At 48.3% G+C, this 15000-nt stretch overlaps 3 protein-coding genes across 4 annotated transcripts in view; all 3 read left to right on the forward strand.

Annotated features, from left to right (window-relative positions):
* The window catches only part of ccm2l (CCM2 like scaffold protein), a 55685-nt gene extending 47636 nt beyond the window's left edge, over window positions 1-8049 (forward strand). For both annotated transcript variants that reach the window (XM_064956200.1, XM_064956201.1), the window contains exon 12: window positions 7526-8049. In XM_064956200.1, the coding sequence (XP_064812272.1) occupies window positions 7526-7881 (356 nt within the window). In that variant the 3' untranslated portion in view covers window positions 7882-8049. The remainder of the gene's footprint in view (window positions 1-7525) is intronic.
* On the forward strand, window positions 7947-10926 carry LOC135527631 (uncharacterized). Its single transcript, XM_064956119.1, has 3 exons — window positions 7947-8397; window positions 8699-9575; window positions 10923-10926. The coding sequence occupies exons 1-3, from the start codon at window positions 7947-7949 to the stop codon at window positions 10924-10926; spliced, it is 1332 nt and encodes a 443-aa protein (XP_064812191.1).
* A 3409-nt stretch (window positions 10927-14335) lies between these two features.
* cables2b (Cdk5 and Abl enzyme substrate 2b) overlaps window positions 14336-15000 on the forward strand; it is a 72114-nt gene continuing 71449 nt past the window's right edge. Inside the window, exon 1 of the mRNA XM_064956202.1 lies at window positions 14336-14923. Coding sequence (XP_064812274.1) covers window positions 14385-14923 — 539 coding nt within the window. The 5' untranslated portion in view covers window positions 14336-14384. The remainder of the gene's footprint in view (window positions 14924-15000) is intronic.

Raw genomic sequence — 15000 nt, forward strand, 5'->3', positions numbered from 1 at the left:
AAAGTGTACAGTATTATATAGAGACCAAATAAACAGCAAACCTGGTTTCAAAAAACAGATAAAACAACACCTCGCGGCACAACGACTCTCCCCTATTGGACCTAGATAGTTTGTGTGTATGTAGTGATATGTAGGCTACTAGATAGTTTGTGTATGTATTGGTAGTGATATGTAGGCTACTAGATAGTTTGTGTGTATGTAGTGATATGTAGGCTACTCGATAGTTTGTGTGTATGTAGTGATATGTAGGCTACTAGATAGTTTGTGTGTATGTAGTGATATGTAGGCTACGAGATAGTTTGTGTGTATGTAGTAATATGTAGGCTACTAGATAGTTTGTGTGTATGTAGTGATATGTAGGCTACTCGATAGTTTGTGTGTATGTAGTGATATGTAGGCTACTCGATAGTTTGTGTGTATGTAGTGATATGTAGGCTACTAGATAGTGTGTATGTATTGGTATTGATATGTAGGCTACGAGATAGTTTGTGTGTACGTAGTGATATGTAGGCTACTAGATAGTTTGTGTGTATGTAGTGATATGTAGGCTACTAGATAGTGTGTATGTATTGGTATTGATATGTAGGCTACGAGATAGTTTGTGTGTATGTAGTGATATGTAGGCTACTAGTTAGTTTGTGTGTATGTAGTGATATGTAGGCTACTAGATAGTTTGTGTGTTTGTAGTGATATGTAGGCTACTAGATAGTTTGTGTGTATGTAGTGATATGTAGGCTACTAGATAGTTTGTGTGTATGTAGTGATATGTAGGCTACTCGATAGTTTGTGTGTATGTAGTGATATGTAGGCTACTAGATAGTTTGTGTGTATGTAGTGATATGTAGGCTACTAGATAGTTTGTGTGTATGTAGTGATATGTAGGCTACTCGATAGTTTGTGTGTATGTAGTGATATGTAGGCTACTCGATAGTTTGTGTGTATGTAGTGATATGTAGGCTACTCGATAGTTTGTGTGTATGTAGTGATATGTAGGCTACTAGATAGTTTGTGTGTATGTAGTGATATGTAGGCTACTCGATAGTTTGTGTGTATGTAGTGATATGTAGGCTACTAGATAGTTTGTGTGTATGTAGTGATATGTAGGCTACTAGATAGTTTGTGTGTATGTAGTGATATGTAGGCTACTCGATAGTTTGTGTGTATGTAGTGATATGTAGGCTACTAGATAGTTTGTGTGTATGTAGTGATATGTAGGCTACTAGATAGTTTGTGTGTATGTAGTGATATATAGGCTACTAGATAGTTTGTGTGTATGTAGTGATATGTAGGCTACTCGATAGTTTGTGTGTATGTAGTGATATGTAGGCTACTAGATAGTTTGTGTGTATGTAGTGATATGTAGGCTACTAGATAGTTTGTGTGTATGTAGTGATATGTAGGCTACTAGATAGTTTGTGTGTATGTAGTGATATGTAGGCTACTCGATAGTTTGTGTGTATGTAGTGATATGTAGGCTACTAGATAGTTTGTGTGTATGTAGTGATATGTAGGCTACTCGATAGTTTGTGTGTATGTAGTGATATGTAGGCTACTCGATAGTTTGTGTGTATGTAGTGATATGTAGGCTACTCGATAGTTTGTGTGTATGTAGTGATATGTAGGCTACTAGATAGTTTGTGTGTATGTAGTGATATGTAGGCTACTAGATAGTTTGTGTGTATGTAGTGATATGTAGGCTACTAGATAGTTTGTGTGTATGTAGTGATATGTAGGCTACTAGATAGTTTGTGTGTATGTAGTGATATGTAGGCTACTCGATAGTTTGTGTGTATGTAGTGATATGTAGGCTACTCGATAGTTTGTGTGTATGTAGTGATATGTGATATGTAGGCTACTAGATAGTTTGTGTGTATGTAGTGATATGTAGGCTACTCGATAGTTTGTGTGTATGTAGCGATATGTAGGCTACTCGATAGTTTGTGTGTATGTATGTAGTGTGTATGTAGTGATATGTAGGCTACTAGATAGTGTGTATGTATTGGTATTGATATGTAGGCTACGAGATAGTTTGTGTGTACGTAGTGATATGTAGGCTACTAGATAGTTTGTGTGTATGTAGTGATATGTAGGCTACTAGATAGTTTGTGTGTATGTAGTGATATGTAGGCTACTCGATAGTTTGTGTGTATGTAGTGATATGTAGGCTACTCGATAGTTTGTGTGTATGTAGTGATATGTAGGCTACTAGATAGTTTGTGTGTATGTAGTGATATGTAGGCTACTAGATAGTTTGTGTGTATGTAGTGATATGTAGGCTACTAGATAGTTTGTGTGTATGTAGTGATATGTAGGCTACTAGATAGTTTGTGTGTATGTAGTGATATGTAGGCTACTAGATAGTTTGTGTGTATGTAGTGATATGTAGGCTACTAGATAGTTTGTGTGTATGTAGTGATATGTAGGCTACTAGATAGTTTGTGTGTATGTAGTGATATGTAGGCTACTAGATAGTTTGTGTGTATGTAGTGATATGTAGGCTACTAGATAGTTTGTGTGTATGTAGTGATATGTAGGCTACTAGATAGTTTGTGTGTATGTAGTGATATGTAGGCTACTTGAGCCGTTTTTAAAAAAATGTATATAGTTCTGTCCTTATCGTCTCCCCTATTGGACCTACATAGTTTGTGTGTACTGTTGTATTGATAAGTAGGCTATTTGTTCCTTTTTATAAATTCATATTGATATAGTTCTGTCCTTATAGTTGTTCTTGTCTATTAATGTTCTGTATTATGTTTCATGTTCTGTGTGGACACCGGGCATTTGCAACAGCTAATGGGGATTCTATTAGCTAACAGAGGAATCAGAACCATGGACAGCTACATCATATTTAGCTTACGTTGATTGAACTAAATAGTAGTTTGAAAATGTCGAAAACATTAAGTTGCTTGATCATGTAACGGTTTGTTACGTACAATAATGCTCTGTGGACTTCACAGGACAGAGGTCTCTCTACGGTTTTGTGATGAAACAAAGGTGTGGTTGAATTGATTCTGCCACTGTGTCTTCTTATTGTCTCGGCCTTTAGATGACGGTGTCGAGGCATATGAACTAACAGGTTATAGAGTGAACAATGCATTATCACAACACACAGGCTTTTTTTCTGTTGTGTGTGACTGTATTGATGAGAGAAATAAACAGGGAGAATACCTTTATTTATTTATTTTACTAGGCAAGTCAGTTTCTTACAAATTCTTATTTTCAATGACGGCCTAGGAACAGTGGGTTAACTGCCTGTTCAGGGGCAGAACGACAGATTTGTACCTTGTCAGCTCAGGTGTTTGAACTTGCAACCTTGCAGTTACTAGTCTAACGCTCTAACCACTAGGCTACCCTGCCACCCCAAAGAGAGAGAGAGAGATGAAGAGAGAGAGAGAGGGAAAGGAAAAGAGAGAGAGAAATGAAAAGGAAGAGAGAGAGATGAAAAGAGAGCGAGATGAAAAGAGAGAGAGAGAGATGAAGAGAGAGGGAAAGGAAAAGAGAGAGAGAAATGAAAAGGAAGAGAGAGATGAAAAGAGAGAGAGATGAAAAGAGAGAGAGGGAGATGAAAAGAGAGAGGGGGAAATGAAAAGAGAGAGAGGGATGAAAAGAGAGAGAGAGATGAAAAGAGAGAGAGAGATGAAAAGAGAGAGAGATGAAAAGAGAGAGGGGGAAATGAAAAGAGAGAGAGGGAAATTAAGAGAGAGATGAAAAGAGAGAGAGAGATAGATGAAAAGAGAGAGAGAGGGAAAGGAAAAGAGAGAGAAATGAAGAGAGAGAGAGAGATGAAAAGAGAGAGAGATGAAAAGAGAGAGAGAGAGATGACTTCTGGGAAAATTGGAAAACACTAAACAAACAACAACACGAAGAATTATCTATCCAAAATGGAGATGTATGGGTAAACCACTTCTCCAATCTTTTTGGCTCTATAACAAAGAATAAAGAGCAAAAACATATACATGATCAAATACAGATCTTAGAATCAACTATTAAAGACTACCAGAACCCACTGTATTCTCCAATTACATTGAATGAGTTACAGGACAAAATAAAAACCCTCCAACCCAAAAAGGCCTGTGGTGTTGATGGTATCCTCAATGAAATGATCAAATATACAGACAAAAAATTCCAATTGGCTATACTAAAACTCTTTAACATCATCTTTAACTCTGGCATCTTCCCCAATATTAGGAACCAAGGACTGATCACCCCAATCCACAAAAGTGGAGACAAATTTGACCCCAATAACTACCGTGGAATATGCGTCAACAGTAACCTTGGGAAAATCCTCTGCATTATCATTAACAGCAGACTCGTACACTTACTCAATGTACTGAGCAAATGTCAAATTGGCTTTTTACCAAATTACCGTACAACAGACCATGTATTCACCCTGCACACCCTAATTGACAACCAAACGAACCAAAACAAAGGCAAAGTCTTCTCATGCTTTGTTGATTTCAAAAGAGCCTTCGACTGAATTTGGCATGAAGGTCTGCTATACAAACTGATGGAAAGTGGTGTTGGGGGTAAAACATACGACATTATAAAATCCATGTACACAAACAACAAGTGTGCGGTTAAAATTGGCAAAAAACACACAAATTTCTTCACACAGGGTAGTGGGGTTAGACAGGGATGCAGCTTAAGTCCCACCCTCTTCAACATATATACCAACGAATTGGCGCGGGCACTAGAAAAGTCTGCAGCACCCGGCCTCACCCTACTAGAATCCGAAGTCAAATGTCTGCTGTTTGCTGATGATCTGGTGCTTCTGTCACCAACCATGGAGGGCCTACAGCAGCACCGAGATCTTACGCACAGATTCTGTCAGACCTGGGCCCTGACAGTAAATCTCAGGTGTTCCAAAAAAGGTCCAGTCACCAGGACCACAAATACAAATTCCATCTAGACACTGTTGCCCTAGAGCACACAAAAAAACTATACCTACCTTGGCCTAAACATCAGCGCCACAGGTAACTTCCACAAAGCTGTGAACGTTCTCAGAGACAAGGCAAGAAGGGTATCTATGCCATCAAAAGGAACATAATTTCAACATACCAATTAGGATTTGGCTAAAAATACTTGAATCAGTCATAGAGCCCATTGCCCTTTATGGTTGTGAGGTCTGGGGTCCCCTCACCAACCAAGACTTCACAAAATGGGACAAACACCAAATTGAGACTCTGCACGCGGGAAGGGAAGGGAAGAAGAAAGAGAGAAGGGAAGAAGAAAGAGGGAAGGGAAGAAGAAAGAGGGAAGGGAAGAAGAAAGAGAGAAGGGAAGAAGAAAGAGAGAAGGGAAGAAGAAAGAGGGAAGGGAAGAAGAAAGAGAGAAGGGAAGAAGAAAGAGAGAAGGGAAGAAGAAAGAGGGAAGGGAAGAAGAAAGAGAGAAGGGAAGAAGAAAGAGAGAAGGGAAGAAGAAAGAAGAGACACACTAATAACACATAGATACCCTGAGACACACTAAGTCTTCCCATGATCCCATCCTTTCCCTGTCTGTTCCCCTGTCTGTTCCCCTGTCTGTTCCCCTGTCTGTTCCCCTGTCTGTTCCCCTGTCTGTTCCCTAGGACTGAGTGTTCCCCTGTCTGTTCCCCTGTCTGTTCCCCTGTCTGTTCCCCTGTCTGTTCCCCTGTCTGTTCCCCAGGACTGAGTGTTCCCCTGTCTGTTCCCCCGTCTGTTCCCCTGTCTGTTCCCTAGGACTGAGTGTTCCCCTGTCTGTTCCCCTGTCTGTTCCCCTGTCTGTTCCCTAGGACTGAGTGTTCCCCTGTCTGTTCCCCTGTCTGTTCCCCTGTCTGTTCCCCTGTCTGTTCCCCCGTCTGTTCCCCTGTCTGTTCCCTAGGACTGAGTGTTCCCCTGTCTGTTCCCCTGTCTGTTCCCCTGTCTGTTCCCCTGTCTGTTCCCCTGTCTGTTCCCTAGGACTGAGTGTTCCCCTGTCTGTTCCCTAGGACTGAGTGTTCCCCTGTCTGTTCCCTAGGACTGAGTGTTCCCCTGTCTGTTCCCCTGTCTGTTCCCTAGGACTGAGTGTTCCCCTGTCTGTTCCCTAGGACTGAGTGTTCCCCTGTCTGTTCCCCTGTCTGTTCCCCTGTCTGTTTCCTAGGACTGAGTGTTCCCCTGTCTGTTCCCCTGTCCCTTCCCTCCAGGCACTAAGTCTGACTGTCTTCCTATCTGTCCCTTCCCTCCAGGCACTAAGTCTGACTGTCTTCCTATCTGTCCCTTCCCTCCAGGCACTAAGTCTGACTGTCTTCCTATCTGTCCCTTCCCACCAGGCACTAAGTCTGACTGTCTTCCTATCTGTCCCTTCCCTCCAGGCACTAAGTCTGACTGTCCCTTCCTATCTGTCCCTTCCCCTCCAGGCACTAAGTCTGACTGTCTTCCTATCTGTCCCTTCCTCCAGGCACTAAGTCTGACTGTCTTCCTATCTGTCCCTTCCCTCCAGGCACTAAGTCTGACTGTCTTCCTATCTGTCCCTTCCCTCCAGGCACTAAGTCTGACTGTCTTCCTATCTGTCCCTTCCCTCCAGGCACTAAGTCTGACTGTCTTCCTATCTGTCCCTTCCCTCCAGGCACTAAGTCTGACTGTCTTCCTATCTGTCCCTTCCCTCCAGGCACTAAGTCTGACTGTCTTCCTATCTGTCCCTTCCTCCAGGCACTAAGTCTGACTGTCTTCCTATCTGTCCCTTCCCTCCAGGCACTAAGTCTGACTGTCTTCCTATCTGTCCCTTCCCTCCAGGCACTAAGTCTGACTGTCTTCCTATCTGTCCCTTCCTCCAGGCACTAAGTCTGACTGTCTTCCTATCTGTCCCTTCCCTCCAGGCACTAAGTCTGACTGTCTTCCTATCTGTCCCTTCCCTCCAGGCACTAAGTCTGACTGTCTTCCTATCTGTCCCTTCCCTCCAGGCACTAAGTCTGACTGTCTTCCTATCTGTCCCTTCCCTCCAGGCACTAAGTCTGACTGTCTTCCTATCTGTCCCTTCCCTCCAGGCACTAAGTCTGACTGTCTTCCTATCTGTCCCTTCCTCCAGGCACTAAGTCTGAGTCTGACTGTCTTCCTATCTGTCCCTTCCCTCCAGGCACTAAGTCTGACTGTCTTCCTATCTGTCCCTTCCTCCAGGCACTAAGTCTGACTGTCTTCCTATCTGTCCCTTCCTCCAGGCACTAAGTCTGACTGTCTTCCTATCTGTCCCTTCCCTCCAGGCACTAAGTCTGACTGTCTTCCTATCTGTCCCTTCCTCCAGGCACTAAGTCTGACTGTCTTCCTATCTGTCCCTTCCCTCCAGGCACTAAGTCTGACTGTCTTCCTATCTGTCCCTTCCTCCAGGCACTAAGTCTGACTGTCTTCCTATCTGTCCCTTCCTCCAGGCACTAAGTCTGACTGTCTTCCTATCTGTCCCTTCCCTCCAGGCACTAAGTCTGACTGTCTTCCTATCTGTCCCTTCCCTCCAGGCACTAAGTCTGACTGTCTTCCTATCTGTCCCTTCCCTCCAGGCACTAAGTCTGACTGTCTTCCTATCTGTCCCTTCCCTCCAGGCATGCGTCCCTTCATCCCAGACAAAGACGTGGGCGTTTTCGAGAGCTTCCTAGAAGGAATCGGGATCCGGGAGGGGGGCATTCTGACGGACAGCTTCGGCCGGATCAAGCGGAGCATGAGCAGTACGGCGGCAACGGTCGTGAGGGGTTACGACAGCTGGTCACTCCCCTCGGGCTCGCAGGACTTCAACCGCAGGATCAGTGACATCACACACGATATCGAGGCCCTGGGATTTCAACATGAACATGGGGGGTGGCAGGGAGAGCAGGGGGGGTGTCAGGGAGAGCAGGGGGAGTGGCAGGGAGAGCAGGGGGGGTGTCAGGGAGATATAGAGGAGGAGGATTATTATCTGTGAAGGAGTGGTGGGGTCGTTGTGGAACAGAAATGTAGTCTTTTTGCCATATGTTTATTCACAATATCATGACCAACACACTCATGCAAACACACACTACACAAGAGACTGAGATTGGCACAGGGACAGCCAACAGGGACAGCCACAGGGACAGCCACAGGGACAGCCAGAGGGACAGCCGCAGAGTCAGCCACAGAGACAGCCACAGAGACAGCCACAGGGACAGCCAACAGGGACAGCCACAGGGACAGCCAACAGGGACAGCCACAGGGACAGCCAACAGGGACAGAGTCAGCCACAGAAACAGCCACAGAGTCAGCCACAGGGACAGAGTCAGCCACAGGGACAGCCACAGGGACAGCCACAGGGACAGCCAACAGGGACAGCCAGAGGGACAGCCGCAGGGACAGCCACAGAGTCAGCCACAGGGACAGAGTCAGCCACAGAGTCAGCCACAGAGTCAGCCACAGAGTCAGTCACAGGGACAACCACAGGGACAGCCACAGGGACAGCCACAGGGTCAGCCACAGAGACAAAGTCAGCCACAGAGACAGAGTCAGCCACAGAGTCAGCCACAGGGACAGCCACAGAGTCAGCCACAGCCACAGAGTCAGCCACAGAGTCAGCCACAGGGACAGCCACAGAGTCAGCCACAGAGTCAGCCACAGGGACAGGGACAGCCACAGAGTCAGCCACAGGGACAGGGACAGCCACAGAGTCAGCCACAGGGACAGTCAGCCACAGAGTCAGCCACAGGGACAGCCACAGGGACAGCCACAGGGACAGTCAGCCACAGAGTCAGCCACAGGGACAGCCACAGAAACAGCCACAGAGTCAGCCACAGAGTCAGCCACAGGGACAGCCACAGGGACAGTCAGCCACAGAGTCAGCCAGAGGGACAGCCGCAGGGACAGCCACAGAGTCAGCCACAGGGACAGAGTCAGCCACAGGGACAGAGTCAGCCACAGGGACAGAGTCAGCCACAGAGTCAGCCACAGAGTCAGCCACAGGGACAGCCACAGGGACAGCCACAGGGACAGCCACAGGGTCAGCCACAGAGACAGAGTCAGCCACAGAGTCAGCCACAGAGTCAGCCACAGGGACAGGGACAGCCACAGAGACAGCCACAGGGACAGCCACAGAGTCAGCCACAGAGTCAGCCACAGGGACAGTCAGCCACAGGGACAGTCAGCCACAGAGTCAGCCACAGGGACAGTCAGCCACAGAGTCAGCCACAGGGACAGTCACAGAAACAGCCACAGAGTCAGCCACAGGGACAGCCACAGGGACAGCCACAGGGACAGCCACAGGGACAGCCACAGAGTCAGCCACAGGGACAGCCACAGGTACAGCCACAGAGTCAACCACAGGGACAGCCACAGGGACAGCCACAGAGTCAGCCACAGGGACAGTCAGCCACAGAGTCAGCCACAGGGACAGCCACAGGGACAGCCACAGGGACAGTCAGCCACAGAGTCAGCCACAGGGACAGCCACAGAAACAGCCACAGAAACAGCCACAGAGTCAGCCACAGGGACAGCCACAGGGACAGTCAGCCACAGAGTCAGCCAGAGGGACAGCCGCAGGGACAGCCACAGAGTCAGCCACAGGGACAGAGTCAGCCACAGGGACAGTCAGCCACAGAGTCAGCCACAGGGACAGCCACAGGGACAGCCACAGGGACAGTCAGCCACAGAGTCAGCCACAGGGACAGCCACAGAAACAGCCACAGAGTCAGCCACAGAGTCAGCCACAGGGACAGCCACAGGGACAGTCAGCCACAGAGACAGAGTCAGCCACAGAGTCAGCCACAGAGTCAGCCACAGGGACAGCCACAGGGACAGCCACAGGGACAGCCACAGGGTCAGCCACAGAGACAGAGTCAGCCACAGAGTCAGCCACAGGGACAGGGACAGCCACAGAGTCAGCCACAGGGACAGGGACAGAGACAGCCACAGAGTCAGCCACAGGGACAGCCACAGGGACAGCCACAGGGACAGTCAGCCACAGAGTCAGCCACAGGGACAGCCACAGGGACAGTCAGCCACAGAGTCAGCCACAGGGACAGTCACAGAAACAGCCACAGAGTCAGCCACAGGGACAGCCACAGGGACAGCCACAGGGACAGCCACAGAGTCAGCCACAGGGACAGCCACAGGTACAGCCACAGAGTCAACCACAGGGACAGCCACAGGGACAGCCACAGGGACAGTCAGCCACAGAGTCAGCCACAGGGACAGTCAGCCACAGAGTCAGCCACAGGGACAGCCACAGGGACAGTCAGCCACAGAGACAGAGTCAGCCACAGGGACAGCCACAGAGTCAGCCACAGGGACAGCCACAGAGTCAGCCACAGGGACAGCCACAGAGACAGCCACAGGGACAGCCACAGGAACAGCCACAGAGACAGCCACAGGGACAGCCACAGGGACAGCCACAGAGTCAGCCACAGGGACAGCCACAGGGACAGCCACAGGGACAGCCACAGGGACAGCCACTATGTAGGGAATGGGGGGCCACAGCCCTCTGATCAAAAGAAGGGCACTATGTAGGGAATGGGGGGCCATAGGGCTCTGGTCAAAAGAAGGGCACAATATAGGGAATGGGGGGCCACAGGCCTCTGATCAAAGGAAGGGCACTATGTAGGGAATGGGGGGCCACAGGGCTCTGGTCAAAAGAAGGGCACTATGCAGGGAATGGGGGGCCACAGGCCTCTGATCAAAGGAAGGGCACTATGTAGGGAATGGGGGGCCATAGGGCTCTGATCAAAAGAAGGGCACTATGTAGGGAATGGGGGGCCACAGGGCTCTGGTCAAAAGAAGGGCACTATGCAGGGAATGGGGGGCCACAGGCCTCTGGTCAAAAGAAGGGCACTATGTAGGGAATGGGGGGCCATAGGGCTCTGGTCAAAAGAAGGGCACTATGTAGGGAATAGGGGGCCATTTGGGACGTGGCCTGTGTAATCCTCATACTACCTGGAACCGAAAAGGCTTCTTTGGCTGTCTCCATAGGAGAACCATTTGAAGAACTCTTTTTGGTTCCAGGTAGAACCCTTTTATTTCCAGGTAGAACTCTTTTATTTCCAGGTAGAACCCTTTTATTTCCAGGTAGAACCCTTTTGGTTCCAGGTAGAACCCTTTTGGTTCCAGGTACAACCCTTTTGGTTCCAGGTAGAACCCATTCCACAAAGGGTTCTCCTATGGGGACAGCCGGATAATCCCTTTGTTCTGAGACTCACTGCCTGGTTCAGTTGTGTGTAGTGCACTACTACGGAGTCCTATTGGCCCTGGTCTAAAGTAGTGCACTACTACGGAGTCCTATTGGTCCTGGTCTAAAGTGGTGCACTACTACGGAGTCCTATTGGCCCTGGTCTAAAGTAGTGCACTACTACGGAGTCCTATTGGCCCTGGTCTAAAGTAGTGCACTACTACGGAGTCCTATTGGCCCTGGTCTAAAGTAGTGCACTACTACAGAGTCCTATTGACCCTGGTCTAAAGTAGTGCACTACTACAGAGTCCTGTTGGCCCTGGTCTAAATTAGTGCACTACTACAGAGTCTTATTGGTCCTGGTCTACAGTAGTGCACTACTACAGAGTCCTATTGGCCCTGGTCTAACGTAGTGCACTACTACAGAGTCCTATTGGCCCTGGTCTAAAGTAGTGCACTACTACAGAGTCCTATTGGCCCTGGTCTGTAGTAGTGCACTACTACAGAGTCATATTGGTCCTGGTCTAAATTAGTGCACTACTACAGAGTCTTCTTGGTCCTGGTCTAAAGTAGTGCACTACTACAGAGTCCTATTGGCCCTGGTCTAAAGTAGTGCACTACTGCAGAGTCCTATTGGTCCTGGTCTAAAGTAGTGCACTACTACAGAGTCTTCTTGGCCCTGGTCTAAAGTAGTGCACTACTACAGAGTCCTATTGGCCCTGGCCTAAAGGAGTGCACTACTACAGAGTCCTATTGGCCCTGGTCTAAAGTAGTGCACTACTACAGAGTACTATTGGCGCTGGTCTAAAGTAGTGCACTACTACAGAGTCTTCTTGGCCCTGGTCTAAAGTAGTGCACTACTACAGAGTCCTATTGGCCCTGGTCTAAAGTAGTGCACTACTACAGAGTCCTATTGGCCCTGGTCTAAAGTAGTGCACTACTAAAGAGTCCTACTGGCCCTGGTCTGTAGTAGTGCACTACTACAGAGTCCTATTGGTCCTGGTCTAAATTAGTGCACTACTACAGAGTCTTCTTGGTCCTGGTCTAAAGTAGTGCACTACTACAGAGTCCTATTGGCCCTGGTCTAAAGTAGTGCACTACTACAGAGTACTATTGGCGCTGGTCTAAAGTAGTGCACTACTACAGAGTCTTCTTGGCCCTGGTCTAAAGTAGTGCACTACTACAGAGTCCTATTGGCCCTGGTCTAAAGTAGTGCACTACTACAGAGCCCGATTGGCCTTGGTCTAAAGTAGTGCACTACTACAGAGTCCTATTAGCACTACTACAGGGAGGGAGGGAGGTGATAGGTAGAGAAAGAGAGAGAGAGGGGGGAGGGGGAGAGAGATACAGGAGGAGACCGAGAGGGGGAGGGAGGGGGTAGATGGAGAGGGAGAGAGCAGTGATAGTCCTCCTCCTGCAAATAGTGCACTACTTTAGACCAGGGCCCTATGGGGGAAGTGCACTACTTTAGACCAGGGCCCTATGGGGGAAGTGCACTACTTTAGACCAGGGCCCTATGGGGGAAGTGCACTACTTTAGACCAGGGCCCTATGGGGGAAGTGCACTACTTTAGACCAGGGCCCTATGGGGGAAGTGCACTACTTTGGAGCAAGCCCCTATGGGGGAAGTGCACTACTTTAGACCAGGGCCCTATGGGGGAAGTGCACTACTTCAGACCAGGGCCCTATGGGGGAAGTGCACTACTTCAGACCAGGGCCCTATGGGGGAAGTGCACTACTTCAGACCAGGGCCCTATAGGGGAAGTGCACTACTTCAGACCAGGGCCCTATAGGGGAAGTGCACTACTTTAGACCAGGGCCCTATGGGGGAAGTGCATTACTTTAGACCAGGGCCCTATGGGGGAAGTGCACTACTTTAGACCAGGTCCCTATGGGGGAAGTGCACTACTTTAGACCAGGTCCCTATGGGGGAATAGGATGCCAGTTTTGAAGGAGCCGTAAAGAGGGATGATGATCTCTGCTGCACATGAATCTGAAGCAGCAAACGGCATGACACACACACACACACACACAAAACACACAAAAAACATACACACACACACACACACACACACACACACACAAAGATTCCCTGGTGGCACTGCTGACCTTCCCAGAATCCCTAGTTTCTGTCCCCTGGCTGCAGCCACTGCCAGTGTGTGTGTGTGTGTGTGTGGTGTGGGTGGGTGGGTGTGTGTGTGTGTTCCTGTCTGTGTGACTGCACAGCCTATGATCATCAAGGGTTGTCTGTGCCTACCACGTCTCCCTGCCTGGTGTCATGTAATTGGTCCGGAGACAGGCTGGGCTCTGTGTTCAGTGTGGAGAGAGACCAACTGATGTTGGTGGTTTAGATGTTTTCTCACCATGTTTCTGATGATTGGTTTCAATACAAGTTCATATTACATTTTGCAATAAAGAATGTTTTCGTATTTTGTGTAAAATGGTGTATTAGGGATGTGTGTGTCTGTGTGCCTGTGTGTGTGTGTGTGCCTGTGTGAGTGTGTGTGTGGTGTGTGTGTGTCTGTGTGCCTGTGTGAGTGTGTGTGTTTGTGTGTGTGTCTGTGTGTGTGTCTGTGTGTGTGTGTGTGTGTGTGTGTGTGTGTGTGTGTGTGTGTGTGTGTGTGTGTGTGTGTGTGTGTGTGTGTGTATGTGTGTGTATGTTTCCATGTGTGTGTGTGTGTGTGTGTGTGTGTGTGTGTGTGTGAGTGTGAGTGGTTGTGTGTGTGTGTGTGTGTGTGTGTGTGTGTGTGTGTGTGTGTGTGTGTGTGTGTGTGTGTGTGTGTATGTTTCCGTGTGTGTGTGTGTGTGTGTGTGTGTGTATGTTTCCGTGTGTGTGTGTGTGTGTGTGTGTGTGTGTGTGTGTGTGTGTGTGTGTGTGTGTGTGTGTGTGTGTGTGTGTGTGTGTGTGTGTGTGTGTGTGTGTGTGTGAGGATAAATTATCTCTCCACTGTATCATCCTATAATAATGTTGCCTCGTATCTGTCACAGATATTACCAAATTATTTTAGGATTATTGAGAAAAGAGCTTGTATTGTCAAATGTAAAAGCCTGTTGTCTACCGAGCTGCAGTTCATTATTCGCGTCCATTAGAAACATATTCATTTTCTCAAATTGTCTCAAATTGTTTTGACCGGTTGCGCTCAGCTTCCTAACAAAAGCAAGAAAGACCAATCAGCTTTCACCTTGTGCAATACTTTTTTATATATATATTATTCGCTGTTGTCCAATGGAAACCCTAGTGGGCGTGAAGGAGTTGGCCTGGCGCGGTGGAACGTCCTGACAGTTGACTTCTACCGGAGAATGGCGGCTACCGCCTGCACTCCGTTCACTAACACTACCAACCCGCATAAACAACACCGGAGGAAAAGTAGAGATTCTCGGAGGAGACAAGCAGCTCTTTTATTCCTTAGTAACATTTCTCTAGACGGACAGCCCGTTCAACCGTTAGACCATGGAAACCGAGACCCCCATCATCGACACGGCGAGTTCCCGGGAGATGATATCGGAACGACAGTGGCCGGGATGTCAACCGCATCTAGTAGTAGCTATGGGAACTTCGGTAACCTACCGACGTCTGTGAGCTGTGGGGCAGTTGGGAACGTTAGCCCCGTACCGAGACCCGGGGTGATCACTGTCCCGCCCATCCTCGTTCTGCCTTCGGACTCGTTCAATAATGGGACCACGGAGTTATTTCTGGAGAGGCGAGGAGGGTCGTTTTCATCGCAGGGAAACCTCCTCTCTCCGTCGGGTCTCCATCCTACTCCCCTCCGACCGCGGAAGTCGTCCACAGTGCTGTCGGTCCAGAGTTCTAGTTCGGCGATTTCTGAATCTGGACGGTGGTGAGTTAATTACCGTGTAATTCATGTCCCGGAGGCATACGTTTCTGTGTTGTCTGGCACCTCACTCCAACTCTTTC

Source organism: Oncorhynchus masou, chromosome 33, assembly GCF_036934945.1.
Source record: "Oncorhynchus masou masou isolate Uvic2021 chromosome 33, UVic_Omas_1.1, whole genome shotgun sequence".
NCBI lineage: Eukaryota > Metazoa > Chordata > Actinopteri > Salmoniformes > Salmonidae > Oncorhynchus > Oncorhynchus masou.

Bases quoted from the DNA above. Each gene is read 5' to 3' on its own strand.
- LOC135527631 (XM_064956119.1), top strand. From the start codon at position 7,947: ATGACCAACACACTCATGCAAACACACACTACACAAGAGACTGAGATT. The intron at 8,398-8,698 runs GTCAGCCACAGA...GGACAGCCACAG, and splicing joins GCCACAGGGACAGCCACAGG to AAACAGCCACAGAGTCAGCC.